This window comes from Cynocephalus volans, chromosome 10 (genome assembly GCF_027409185.1).
Source record: "Cynocephalus volans isolate mCynVol1 chromosome 10, mCynVol1.pri, whole genome shotgun sequence".
NCBI lineage: Eukaryota > Metazoa > Chordata > Mammalia > Dermoptera > Cynocephalidae > Cynocephalus > Cynocephalus volans.
This window is the reverse complement of record NC_084469.1, coordinates 94,520,063-94,533,527: the sequence shown is the minus strand read 5'-3', so window position 1 is coordinate 94,533,527 and position 13,465 is coordinate 94,520,063. Positions and strand designations below refer to the sequence as shown.

Genomic DNA, 13,465 nt, shown 5'->3' with positions numbered 1-13,465 from the left:
AACAGTGTCACAAGAGGCACAATGCACCTGCTGCAGCATCACTTGCAAACGTAATAATAAAGGAAATGCCCTGAAAACATTAAGTGCAAGTCAACTGGGGTTAAAGAGGGTAAGTGTAACCTACAGGGATCTCTGAGTTATGCCGCCACGTGAAAAACGGTAAAGGGCAGCAGGAGAGGGTAAAACCAAAGTAAGTATGGCATCTCCCCATCTTTTACAAGCGCTTCCACCAACACGATGACACCAGTGACTGGAGTAAAGACCTGGCAGGGTCCACATCCGACCAAGCCGCGGGTCCCTTTGGACAGCGACTACAGTTGTGTCAATTTCTATTGTACACGACCACTACTGCCAAAAAGGATTCGAAATGCTGACGAAGACAGTCCACAGCCAGCTGATAAAGCAGGAGCAAGACGTGAAACCATGTAGCAAGAGGCAGATAGGTCCGCTGCCGCCCTGGTGTTGCGCGCGGGCGCCGCACGGTCCCGACCTAATTTTGCCCTTGAATGTGCACAGTGTCCATGTAATTATCTTCAGGTATTTCCTTCTCCTATTTGCAAAACCTACATGCCCTTTGGCCCACTGGCAATTCTATGTCTGGGACCTACAGATGCACTCCCACAGGGTGTTGAGACATCTGTACAAAGAAATGATTAAATTCAAGGCCAAAAGAGCTACTTGTGAGGCTTTTCACTCCGGCGTTGGTGAGAACAGCAACAGAACCAATTCTTCCTCTAGGTCCACTCCTAGGACCCGGGCAGCTGCAGAAAGAGCCCACAGTTTTCCCATGCTGCTCCTCCAAGACGTATCTGTGCCGCAGATTAACAGTCCCAAACAAGTCCCTGTCCTGACCCCAGAACATGTGGATATGTCACCTCCTGTGGCAGAAGGGAGTCTACAGATGGGGTGGAGTTGAGGACCTTGAGATGGGAGATCATCCTGGTTTATCCAGGGGCCCATTGTCCTCACAGGGTCCTCATAAGAGGGGGCAGGAGGTTCAGAGGCAGAGACTGGAAGATGCTGCACTGCTGGCTTTGCAGACGGAGGAAGGGTCCACGCACCAAGGGCTGCGGGCACTTCTAGAAGCTGAAAAAGGAGGACATGGGTCCTGCCCTGGAGCCTCCAGAGGAAGCAGCCTTGCCCACGCCTCAACTTTAGCCCAGTGAGGTCCATCTTGGACTCCTGAGTTCTAGAACTGTAAGAGAATAAATCATGGTGTTTTAAGCCACTGAATTTGTGGAGATTTGCCACAGCAGCCACAGGAAACTCATGCAACCTCACCCAGTGAGAAAAGTACCGTGCAAAACAGCACAGCTTGCTGCCTTTCCGTTAGAAGGCGGGAGGGATGCTCAAACTCCTGGCATGAGCAGAAGAGGACTCTGCAGGGACAGTGGCAGGGCCCAGGCCACCTGCAGGGAGGAGGAGGGGCAGCTCATCACAGGCAGGTTGTCTTGCTTTCACCTTGGACCCATGAGAGGGTTGAGCCCATTGAAAGTTACATTTGTTTTTTGTTTTTTCCTCAGCTGGCCGGGAAGGGGATCTAAACCCATGACCTTGATGTTATAAGGCTGTGCTCTAACCAGCTGAGCCAACAGGCCAGCCCTGAAAATTATGTTTAGAAAGGAAGCAGATATCTATGCTTCCAAACACTGAGAATGCGATGGCTGTGCACAGGGCTATGTGGAGTAGATGGGGAGGTGACAAACACAAGCCACAGCAGGACGGGTGCCAGCAGCAGGGGCTCTCTTTGTGGGGAGTTTGCACAGTGCCAGGCCAGTGCCCAAGGCATTTCCAGAGAACAGTCATTTCATGTCCCCAGCAAGCCCCTGAGGTGGGTCTGCCCCATCCCCATCTCACAGCTGAGGACGCAGCGAGGGCTGGGGTGGAGTGACAGGGTCAGGAGCATGGCCACCCTGGCCACTCTGCCTAGAGGGGTACCCAGGCGGAAGTGGGAAGGGACAGCCCCCAGGTCAGGAGGGCACTGCAGGCAGGGCAAGAGCCAGCGGGGACCTGGTGTCAGCCCCACCTAGACACAAGGCTAGAGAGGAGGCCGGCCGCGGGGCCAAAGGCTCCCCCCTAGCCCACCCCGCTGGGGAGCTTCAGCCCTTCCCTGACCCACCACAAGTCTGGAGGCACCAATGGCAGATTCCCCCAACTACCTGTACCCGGCCACACCCCCAGGCAAGCAGAGCAGCCAGTGCCCGCCCTCCCCCAGCCCCTGGAAGCCCCAGACGCCCAGTGGAGCAGAGGGGGCCAGGCCAAGGTGACTGGTGCAGGGGCACTTACTGGGCATGTCCAGCAAGGACCGGGGAGATGAGAGAAAGGCCCACTCTCCTCCCCCAGGAGAGATGGGACAGGGTGCCAAGGTATCTGAGGGATGAATGGAGAAGGGTCCACTCCCACAGGCTGTGGCTTCCACCTTGCCTTGCCAGACCCCTCAACAGGGCTCCATGAGGCAGCCTGCAAGACTGGTCCCAGCTCACAGGCAATACGCAAATATGCAAGTCAGCCAGGAGCCACCCGCAGCCCTTCTCAGACAAACTGAGCTCAGACCTCCAAACATTCTGGATCTTGACAGACACCACTCACTACCCAGGGTCAGGGCAGGAAAATGCTTTCAGAAAGTTCTGGAAGGACCAATGCCCACCTCCCAGGGGAAGAGCCAGGCCCCATAGAGGCCCTGAGGCCACTGGGGCAGAGAGATAGGAGGAGGGTGGACAAGGGACCTGGTCTGGGGAGGTGGGCTTGTTTTGTAACCGGGAGCCTGGGTTAGCGCTTGTTTTTTAAGGGCCATGAAAACTGCTCCTGCCTCCAGTCAGTGGACATCGCAGCCAGAGGCCAGCCTAGTCCAGTGGGAAGGGCGGGGGCACGTGGGGGTCCCAGCTACTAAGACTGAAGATGAGTGTGACTCCTGGCAAGGTTCAGCCCCAGCCCCCACCCACACCCGAGAAGCCCACTGCCACAAGAGCATTTTCACTCAAAAAAGACTGCTTCAAGGGTAAGAGACCACCCCAGGTGGGCCTGAGAAGGTCAAGGTCAAGCTCCCCATCCAGGCCACGCCCACCTCCCCCCCATTACTGGGACTCACCACCCTACTCTGCGGCCTCAGTTTCCCCACTGGTACCCAAGGTAGCATCTGAACCTAAGCATGTCCACACAGGTCTAGAAGCTTCAAGCTCACCGCTGTCAGGGGCACAGCCATGGCTGTCTGCAGCTCAGAACTAGGCCCCCGGGGTCCCCAAGCCCCCACAAAAGCTACGTGAGGCTTAAAGGTGCTGGTCCACGCCATTGCCTCCCTGGCAGCCCCATATCCAGCCCTCTGTCCCCACCCGCCTCAGAGGGCTGGGTCTTTTGGGGGACCTGGTAGAGCTGGAGAGGCTCCCAGCAAAGTGTTGTACATGCCACTTGGGGCCCCCAGGAGCCTGCCTGCCTGCCCACTTCGGGGGCACGTCGAGAGGACTCAGAGGAGGCTTCCAGCTGCCTGAGAATTAATTTGGATGGAAGCAGAGGGAAGCTTATTTAGAGGTTTGGGCCAGCTAAGAGTGTGTTTGGCAAACCAGATTAATTGGCTGTTTTTCAGAAAAGAGAGCAAGTTACGGTGACTGGAAAAGCCCCCAGGCTTCAGGAGTCACCCTCCGTCCCCAGGACAAGGGGTGGGGTGCCATGCCACCCAGCTGCAGCCACCATGAGGCCACAGCACCTGCCTAGCAGTGACTTCAGGGGTGTCCCCAGAGAAGGCAACATGCTAGCATCAGAGAGGGAGGCTAGGGGTCAGTCATGGCCAGCTCCTTGCAGGGGTGATGGCTACAGAGCCCCAGGATGGGCTGGACAAACAAGACGGGGTTACTTTTCTTCCCAGAGTTCTGGGTCTGGGACCTGCCACCTCCCATCCCTCCAAACCTTCCCTCGGCCCGGAAATGCCCTTACCCAGTGCCTCCACTGCCCTGCTCCCCCTGCACCCTCCCACCCCGCTCAGTCCATTTGCTCAGTCACCCTCCCTCCACAGGACTGGGCCCTGGTGTCCCCAGCTCAGCATGAGCTCTAACTGCATGAATGCCCCTCGATCAGGCATTAAGACCCTATCCTGAACTTCCAGAACTTTCTCTATTGTGAGATTCCCCCTGACCAAGTCAAGGAGGCACTCCAAGCTCTCTGCCTTTCCTAATTCAATCCTTGCAACCAGGTCAGCCCACTTCACAGATGTGGAAACTGAGTGTCAGCAAGGGCTAGCAGCTCCCTAAGCCCCACACTGCTGGGGAGGGGTCTGCCCGACCTCAAGGCCCTGTCTTCACCCCACCACCTTCTTCTTTTCCTAGTCTTTGCCCGAGGTCCCAAGACAGATGCCAAGAGCCAGCTTTGAGCACTGATAAAGCATCAGTGGGGACAAGTCCTCCAGCCCACCTGGCATTCACAGCACGCTGACCCTGCGAGGGACACCAGGAGGGGACAGACAGTCCCTGCCCAACTAGAGGTCAGCCCCGCAGAAGGGATGAGCTGGGACATGGGCCAGTCCCAAGGGTGGAGGGCAACTAGACTGGCCCCCAGGGAAGTTGCCCGGGTGGCCTTGAAGGCAGAGACAGGAGGACGTTCCTAAAAAGGCCACAGTGGGAGAGGATACACTGGGCTGGCCCGAGACAGCATGAGGGAGGGGCCAGCTGTGGCTCATGAGGTCCAACGCCCACCCTACTCTGAGCTTTTTTTGGGAAGTGGAATGGGGCAGACAGTGCCCCCCAAAGGCCACCCCCAATGGATGGCAGGGTAACCCTGAGATCCCCATGGAGGGGCCGTCCGTCCACTCCTTCCTTCCAGGCCTGGGTCTCTGCTGCTAGGGGCCTTCCCTCCTGCCCACATGGCAGGATGTCCTCAAGCCCCACTCCTGGACACCCAGCCGTCGACGCACAGCCCCACTGGACAGACAAGAACCAGAAGCTCAGAGGGAAAGGAACCCAGAGAAGAGAGCCCCGCGGCTGCCAGACACCTGGGAAACACCATACCACCTGGACCACAGGGGACAGGGTCACCTAGAGAGGGTGGCAAGGGTGTTCAGAGGTGCACATGGGGGGCCCACCAGTAATGGGGGGCTGACCACCACCATTCAGTGTCACCTAAGCAGTGTCCCTCAGCCTCCCCTGAAACCGGAGGTGTCCCCACACCCAAGGCTCACAGTCCTCTGCTAAGGCTGTCTAGAGGAGCAGGGCCTGGTGTTCCCCCCGGTTCTCCAGCCCTCCCCTCAGCTCCAAGGAACACCCCACCAGCCCCCTGACGGTGCAATGCCAGGGCTTCACGGCAGGTGGAGCAACACAGCCGGATCCAGGAGAAAAAAGAAAGAAAAAGAAAAAGGTCGCCGGCCACACCAGGGACCACCAGTGACCTCAGCTCTCTGAGCACCCATCACTGGAGCCAGAAGAGTGCTGTCCAACACTCACAGCATGAGCAGGAGTTCACTACCTTTCAAAAATAGGTAGAAATACACCGAAGGGCATATGGCAGAGGAGCGGAGCTGGCAAAGAGGCAGCTGAGGTGCCTGCAGGGTGGGCAGAGGCGGCTTCTCTTTCTCCTTTGCGTTTCTCCTTTCTCCCCAAACAGCCGTGAGGCGAGTTACTTCCAGGGTCCACATAAAGACATTCACACTCTCTTTTCTGGTGGATGGCCGGAAAAGGGATGGAACCATGGCCTTGGCGCTGTGACCAGCTGAGCTGATACCAGCTGTGCTGACTAGCCAGCCCGAGCACATTCTAACCGTGATGCATTTCAAGTCCCCAAGCACGTTTTCCAGGGGTTGTCTCTGGGTCATCTGTCACCACCAGGAGCTCCAGGCAGCACCTTCCAGGTATTCAAAGGGAAACCGGGCATAGGGTGCCTGCACTGGGCTCTCTCTATCCCCACCCTGGGGCCATGCCCTGCTAGTGTTTCACAGGCTCCTCCCAGGACTGGCCATTGCATCCCCTAACAAAGAGCCTGCGCACCAGGGTCACATGTGACAATGAATGCAGGTGCTGGGGGTGAGGGTGTCAGAGGGCCCACCTTCAAGGTGGACCAGCCGTCCCCACCGCTCACTCCTCCAGCAAATGGTTCTTACTGTCCATAACGACAGAGGGCGGGTGGCAGGCAGGAGACATGGCTTGTGCCCTCCCTCCCTGTCTCATCAGCTCTTCTAAAGTCCACTTCCTCCAGGCAGCCCCCAAGATCCTTCTTGTGGAACTAGTGATGCCCAGAACAGTGCCTGGGACACAGGAGGTGGGAGAAGCTCACTGGAGACCCTCCCCTAACAGGGCCTCCTCTACCAGGGCACACAAGGTGGCAGGCAGAGCCTGTGTCCACGGCTTCCAGGTCCTATCTCCCTACAGCTGCTCCTAAAGCAGGATTCCCTCCCTCTTGCTCTGAGGACCCTTGAGTCACTGTGGAGGGGTTGGGGGGCAGAGGTCTCTCTTTATGACCGTTAACTGGGGCAAGCTGACGAGCACACTGCTGAGATGTGCCTGGGGTGAACCACGGACTGGGTGCCCCCAAATACACCTGCCCCTGCCCCCCACCGGGGCAGGGCCCTGCCAGCCTCTTCCCCGCACCCAAGCCATGACCCAGCTGGCCCAGCTCAACTGTCTGCCATGGTTTGTGCCCCTCGGTGCCTTGAGCCTATCGGCGCTCACAGACATGGGCCTCTGTGGTGACTGGGCAGACCCCAGTGGCACTCCTGGGCCTGTGCTAGGGAAGGCCAGAGGACAAGCTGGCACATCCAGGGGACCCCTGCAGCAGACACTGGGGCAGTTCTGCCTTCCCCCCACCCCCAAGGTGCCCACAGAATGTGAGAACATTCCAGACCTGTCAGTGGGCTCTCTCCCTACCCAGAATCCTGGACTGCCAGCACCCACCCCACTTCCGGCTATCAGGCAAACTCCTATTCATCCTCCAAAACCCAGCTTGGGGACACTTGCCTGACTCCCTTGCAACTCCAAGACCCACCCCCAGAGCACGCAGGTTCTGGGGCCCACCATCAGTCCCCCCTCCCATTCTCCTCCAGCAAACTGAGGCAGCAAGCCAGAGAGATCCCCGAGGACTCCCGGTCTTCTACCCATGCGGCTGTCTCGGGGCAGGAGGAGCTCCACCCTGGCAGCCCATTCTGGAGAACTCCCAGCACCTACGGGCTTCCTCAAACAGCAAACGTGGACCTCCACGAGAGCTCGCGAGGACTCAGCCACTAACGAAGGCCGAGGAAAGGCAGCCAGAGAATCCTCATGAAGCTCCAGGCCCTCCCAGGAGTCTGCATCTCCTTCTGTACCTATTTCTTTTTCAGTGTTTTACTTTCTGTTGTGAAGCAGGTCACACCTACTGTACAAGGACAGCTTAAACAAGAACCTGAATCCCCGGGCGTCCCTCACTCACGGGATTCTGAGCAGGGAGAGGAGAGGAAGGAGGAAAACTGTTCTGCCAGGCGACGGTGAGCCCTGCTCTGAGCCAGTGCAGCGCTGGGACGTTACGACACAGCTGGGCAGGACACACTGAGGCCAAGGGCGAGGCAGCAACAGGCCCAGGGGGCAGCTCTGAGCAGATGGAGGCCAGGCTGCCTCCCACCCATGCTGGGCTCTGTGCAACAGAAAGTGAAGTCAAGGTGCCCTCACCTGGGACTCCTCTCTGTCTGTGGGGGGCCTAGGCCAGGCCAGCGCACCTGCGCCTCTAGGCTGGAGTCCCTAGAGGAGGCAGCAAGCTGCGGAGAGCTCGGGGGGAGGGGCTCAGGCACCTGGCATGGAACCCCCAGTGGCTCCTCATTCCTCCCAGCTGGCTCGCCGAGACCTCTTAGGCCCTGGGAGGAGGACGGTGCCTTTCAGGGTTTCTGTCCCTTCATCCCATTCCATCATACAAAACCAGGCCAGGTGTTGGGATGCTGGACTGGGTCTCTTCCCCCTCAGCACCACTGGCCATTGGGGCTGGATCCTTCTCCATGGTGGGGCGTCCTGGGCGCTGCAGGTGCTGAGCAGCGTCCCTGGCCTCCACCCACTCCATGCCAGGAGCATCCCCTGAATTTATAACCATAATGTCTCCAGATGTTCCCTACTGTTCCTCAGGGAGGCAGAACCACCAGGTTGAGATCACAGCTCAACTGATCGACACTAAGCACAGAATTCTAAAATACCAAAAAGAGCTTTATATACAAAGGCTTCCTTTGTATCTCTACTGAAATGGCCCTAGCCTGAAGGTTCGGACTCCAGGTCAGCATCAGGGCCAAGAAACCAGGTTTTATTTGATCACTGTACTGACCACCCAAAAAAAAAAAAAAAAGAGAGACAGAGAGAGAGAGAGAAAGAAATCAGGTTTTAAAAGCTCCCCAGGCCCTCTGCAAGGGGCTCCAGGTGAGGGAGCTGCAGAACCTGGGGAGGGGATAAAAGCCTCAGTAAACAACACAATCCAATTTAATCTGTACAGCATGATCACAAACCACTGTAAAAAGACACCAAACTCAGGACCTTTTGCCTTCCGCGACCGGGAGGAATGCTGCAAGCTGGCAGATGTGGAACGTGGGGTAATTTTTCTTTCAACTCTTCTATGTTTTTCAATGTTTCTAAAATGAACATTACTCCCAGCTCAGAAAAAAAGTGCTTCAAAAAAGGAAGCACCAGGTGAACTGAGGCTACATGTGCCAGCTTCCGTCCACCAGCTGCTGCCCTCAGAGAAGCGGCAACAGGGCTGAGCCTGTGTGAGGTTAAACCTCAAATAGAAAAGTCCTGACGACACCTGTTAAATGCTCTGGAAATCCACAGCAGCCCTCCTCTAACTCTGTCTTTATGAGAAATCAAGAACAATAGAACAGAGCCACCTGCCCCTTGGTCTGGAGGCTCCTTCGCTGAGGGAGGACAAAGCTTCAGTTCCCTGCTCAGGGGCCACCCCTGGACTCGGGAGTTTCCTGGAAGAGGCTTAAAAAGAAAATAAAGTGGCCTCAGCAAGAAGCTGCCTGTGACCAGGTGTTCTCCCCAGTGGCGATTCAGGGACACTGGGCAGTGTCTGGAGACATTTGTGGCTGTCACGACTAGGGGTGGGGTGTGGGGTATACTAGTCCGTTTTCTGTTGCTTATAACAGAATACCTGAAACTGGATAGTTTATAAAGAGAAAAGGTTTACTTCTTACAGCTGTCGTGGCTGGGAAGTCCACACTCCAGGGGGCACAGCTGGTGAGAACCTTGTTCTTGGTGGGGACTCCCTACAGAATCCCGTGGTGATGCAGGGTACCACATGGTGAGAATGGCAAGAGCTCTCCAACATGCTCACTTGCTTTCCTTATGAAGCCACTCCTATGACAACCCACCAGACCATTAACCATTATTCCATGAATGAATCAATCAATTCACGAGGGCACAGTCCTCATGATCCAATCACCTCTTAAAGGCACCACCTTTCAACACTGCCACAGTCTGATATCCCTCCCACCCTCTTAACACTGTTAAAATAAGGGTCAAGCTGCAATGAGTTCTGGGGGGACATTCAATCCACAGCAGGGTGCCACCATCACTGAGCAGGGAGACGGCAGGGATGCTGCTCCACACCAGCAGTGCCCAGGACGGCCCCACCACAGAGCGTGACCTGGCCCCAGTGACCACAGCACTGACTATTCCTCCAGCAAGCTTCATAGCTCCCGCCCCAGACAAAACAGGAGGCCCTTCTGGCCCCTCAAAAGCCACATTGACCATTAGCAAGCATAGCAGGCGGGGGCAGCCTGTCCCTGCAGCCACCCCTCCCTGTCTCAGTCAGCTCAGAGGAAACAAAACCAAACCCACTCTGTGCAAGGCAGCGCTGGTCTCACCGGCCTCCCTCTCCCTGACCTGACTCTCTGGACTCAGAGCTTCCCAGTAGACACATGGTCTGCTCTCAGGATTCCCGACTAAAACAGGCAGCCTGGACGTCACCCGAGGCCCAGCTTGGGGACGGGCTGCCCGGGGCAGCTGCTGGGGCCACTCCTACCTTCTGCAGAGAGCCAGGCCTTCCTTCCCACCCGACTTTGTAAGGTTTTGGCACTCAACCCCATAACTCCACGTCTCTCCCAGTCTCATTGTGAACACAGCAGCCCCAGTGCTGAGTGCTGAGCCTGACATATACTGGGTGCCCAGAGGTTTGTAGCACCCATGGAGGTGAGCAGGAGGCACCAGGCATGGCCAGGGCCTGGGGCCTGGCCACCTGCATCCATCCCACCTCCCCCACTTACCCACTGTGTGTACACAGGGGAGTGGCTTCCCCTCTCTGGGCCTCGGTTTCCTCATCTGTAAAATGGAGATGGTCACTCCTGCCACTGTTTGAGAGTCACAGCCAGCCTCCCAAGCATGTGCTAGCTCGGCACTACCATGGCTGAGTTCCAAGGCAGGGATCCTGGAGCCCACACTGGTCGCACCTGAAGAGCCAGAAGGAACAGGACCCCTTCCCTGCTGCTGCCGGGGCCTTGGACTCTGCTGGAAGGTTCAGGAGACCATCTGCCCAAGGACCACTTTCAGGCAGCACCCACCCAAACCTTAGACCCCTGCCAGCTGCTTCAAACCAATCCAAAGCAAACCTAGCCTGGCCTACCCTTGCCACAACACCCTGTACCTGGTCACCTCCCTTTACACACCCCATTTCCTAACCTGGGAACACCCTTTCATCCTTTCTTGGCTAACCCAAATCCTATTCCTTCTAGGAAGCACAGAATTCTAGAAAATTCCACCACACTTGACCCCAACTTCCACCTTAAGAATCTCCAGCCCTTGACACTGCTCCTAGAGTCCCAGCTCAGATGCCTTCACCAGCCCCACCCCACATTTCTTGCGGTGGCTGTGAGATCCTGACCCAGACCGTGGGGTCCCCAGATGAAGAAATGGTGTGCATCTTATGTCTGTCACCCACTGCCAGACTTGTGCTGGATAGGAAAGCAACTTCCCAAGCCTGGAACTTTCCCACTGGAGGCTCCCTTGGGGTGGCCCTGCAGACTGGAGTGGGACAGTCTGGCCCCATCATTACTGATTCACTCATTCAGGAAACTGTACTTCCAGCCACCGCTGCCACTCAGAAACCTGAGGCTTAGTGAGGAAGGTCACTTGCCTACAACACTACCTAGTGGGAACCCTTCCTGGGAAAGGAGAAAGCATTTGATAAGGGCTGAAGGCAGGTGGTGAGTAGCTCCTTGGACACAGGAAGTATCCTGTCTCCTCTCTAGAGGCCACTGAGGACAGAGGTCACCAGGGGGAATCTGAATGACACTTCACTTACTAATCATTGGTTTCCTCGTCACTGTTGACTGCAGGCACAAAGGAGGTCAAACAGAAGCCTCGCAGAGTGGGGACTCAGAAACCAAAACAGATCAGAATGAATTGACGCCTGCTGGATAAAATTTCAGCCTCCTCAAACCCAACAGGCTTGTCAAAATCTGGAGCTGGGGGAGGCCCTGGCCTCCTCCTCAGAAGGCAGCCAGTTGAGCGCGTCACAGAGAAGAAAGCGGTAAAGAGGCCCGACAGCGTGAAAGGTTGAGCGGGAATTTGATCCTGTCTCACAGGGGGAGGCAGCCTTCCACCAGAAGCTAGGAGAGGCCCTACCACCCCACCAGAGATGGGAAAAGGGCTGTTTATTCTCACCAGCAACAGGGAAATGCAGACATTCTGGGGGAAGGGGTAGGCAGATGCATTTTTCCCACAGAAAAAAGGGCAGACAGGTCTACATCATCAAACGCACCCCCAAAAATGATCTTTTGGAAAACTAACTGGCCATTTGTGACGTAGAAAGATATCAAGAGTGACGCTGCTTGGGAGGAACATCGTAAGGAGAGAAGTCAATGCTCCTCAGTTCAGAAAGCTGGACAGCCAGACACGGACTCAGAAGAGTCAGGATGTCAGTGGCTGAGGGGATTGTCCTGTCCTCAGTCTGAGTGCTGGCGCACCTGGAAGCCAGGTAGCTCTTTGCAGAACATCACATACCATGCCAATAAGTAAATAAATGAAGTCATGAAACTGCACTTTAACAGAGTAAAAGTGACCTACATGAGTCAGGTGTCGCCGCCTCAGGAAGCCTCCCATGCCCACTCCCCTCTCCTCCAACTCCCAGCCCCGGGCTGAGCGGGCCGTGGGTTCGCAGGGCATCTGCACCTCTGCTACAGCAGCTGTGGGCACGTCGGTCTTTGCTCCTCATCGGCAGGTTCCTCACAGCAAGACCCCAGCTCAGGCAGCTAGCTCTGCGTTCCCCATGTCTGGCATAGCGAAGATGCTGGATGTTCTAAGCAAATTTATCGGGGAAATTTAAGAAAATTCTGCCTTTTCTTCCTGGCCAAATGGTAAAACTGGCTTATTATTTAATCCCAGCAAGGGTTTTCCTCTTTTGGAGTAAGAAAATATTATGAGCTATAAATCACTGTTTTATAGAGAAAGTAAGACGGAATGTTTGAAATTGATGCCAAATGAGGAAATCGGGGATATAAAAACCAGGGCCTGATAGAAAGGGAAAGCCACTCCTGAGGGACAGAGGTCAACGAGGGGGTCTGAATGACACTACGCTTAATCATCATCTTCTGGACCTTTCCTCGTGCTGTCCCCCTTTTTCTCCAATGCAAATCCTCTCCGTCCTTAACGTCTCAGCTCACACCTCACACCTCCTACAGGACACCCTGCCTGACTGCTGGCAGCTCTCGCCAGACGCTGCCATGACACTGACAATCACCATGACGATGTGATGTGCAGTCCATTCACGTTCTCTGCCCCGCCAAAGAAGGGCACCCCTCGGAAGCCTAGCCCTGTCCCATCAGGTAGGTTTTGACTCACTCCCCGTCCGGTCGTGTCTGACACGTGGCTCGACTCACAGCAGGTGCTAAGACCCTCTTGACTCAACTACTGGAGACAGTGGTGGCCGCTACAGAGACGCAGCCGGGGGAGGTGTCGCCGAGATAAACAAGGGCTGCCACAAGCACACGGGCTTGGGTGGCGGCGGGCACGGTTCCCTCCCGGGGAGCCCGAGCCCCCTCCTCGGCGCTCGGTCTGCGCCCGCGGACGGCATGTCCTGTCCTTGTTTACACTTCACGCTCGTGGAAATGGAGGCTCAGAGAGGTCCAGCGAGTCGCACCGGGTCCCGGGACGGGTGATCCCGGTTCCAGCTCGGCAAGTACCGTCGCCCGCGAGCTGGTGGGGAGGGAGCCCGGCCGAGAATGGAAAGGGTCTCGGCAGTGGAATACAGACCCGGACCGGGCAGACGAGCCCGGTGCGGGCGGGCATTACCTGCTGCGGGGGGCGCCGCTCCGCCGCCGCCGCCAGGGGCGTCGGGGACCCGGGCCCCGCGATGCCGGAAGTGGCAGTACGGCCGCCGGCAGGGGCCCCCGGGCGCCCCAGCCCAATAGGGGCAGTCGATGGCCCGAAAGAAGCCAGTGGAGCGTAGCATGGTCCGTCCCGCGGCGGGGCCCCGGCCCGGAGCAGCCCGGGCCCCCGGGCCCGTCACTGGGGCCGCGGTCGCCGCCGCCCGCGCCTCACGGACC

The 13,465-nt window shown here is 56.9% G+C and overlaps 1 protein-coding gene across 1 annotated transcript in view; it reads right to left on the bottom strand.

Moving 5' to 3' along the window:
• REXO1 (RNA exonuclease 1 homolog) overlaps positions 1-13,465 on the bottom strand; it is a 27,836-nt gene extending 14,371 nt beyond the window's left edge. Inside the window, exon 1 of the mRNA XM_063112555.1 lies at positions 13,212-13,465. Coding sequence (XP_062968625.1) covers positions 13,212-13,371 — 160 coding nt within the window. The 5' untranslated portion in view covers positions 13,372-13,465. The remainder of the gene's footprint in view (positions 1-13,211) is intronic.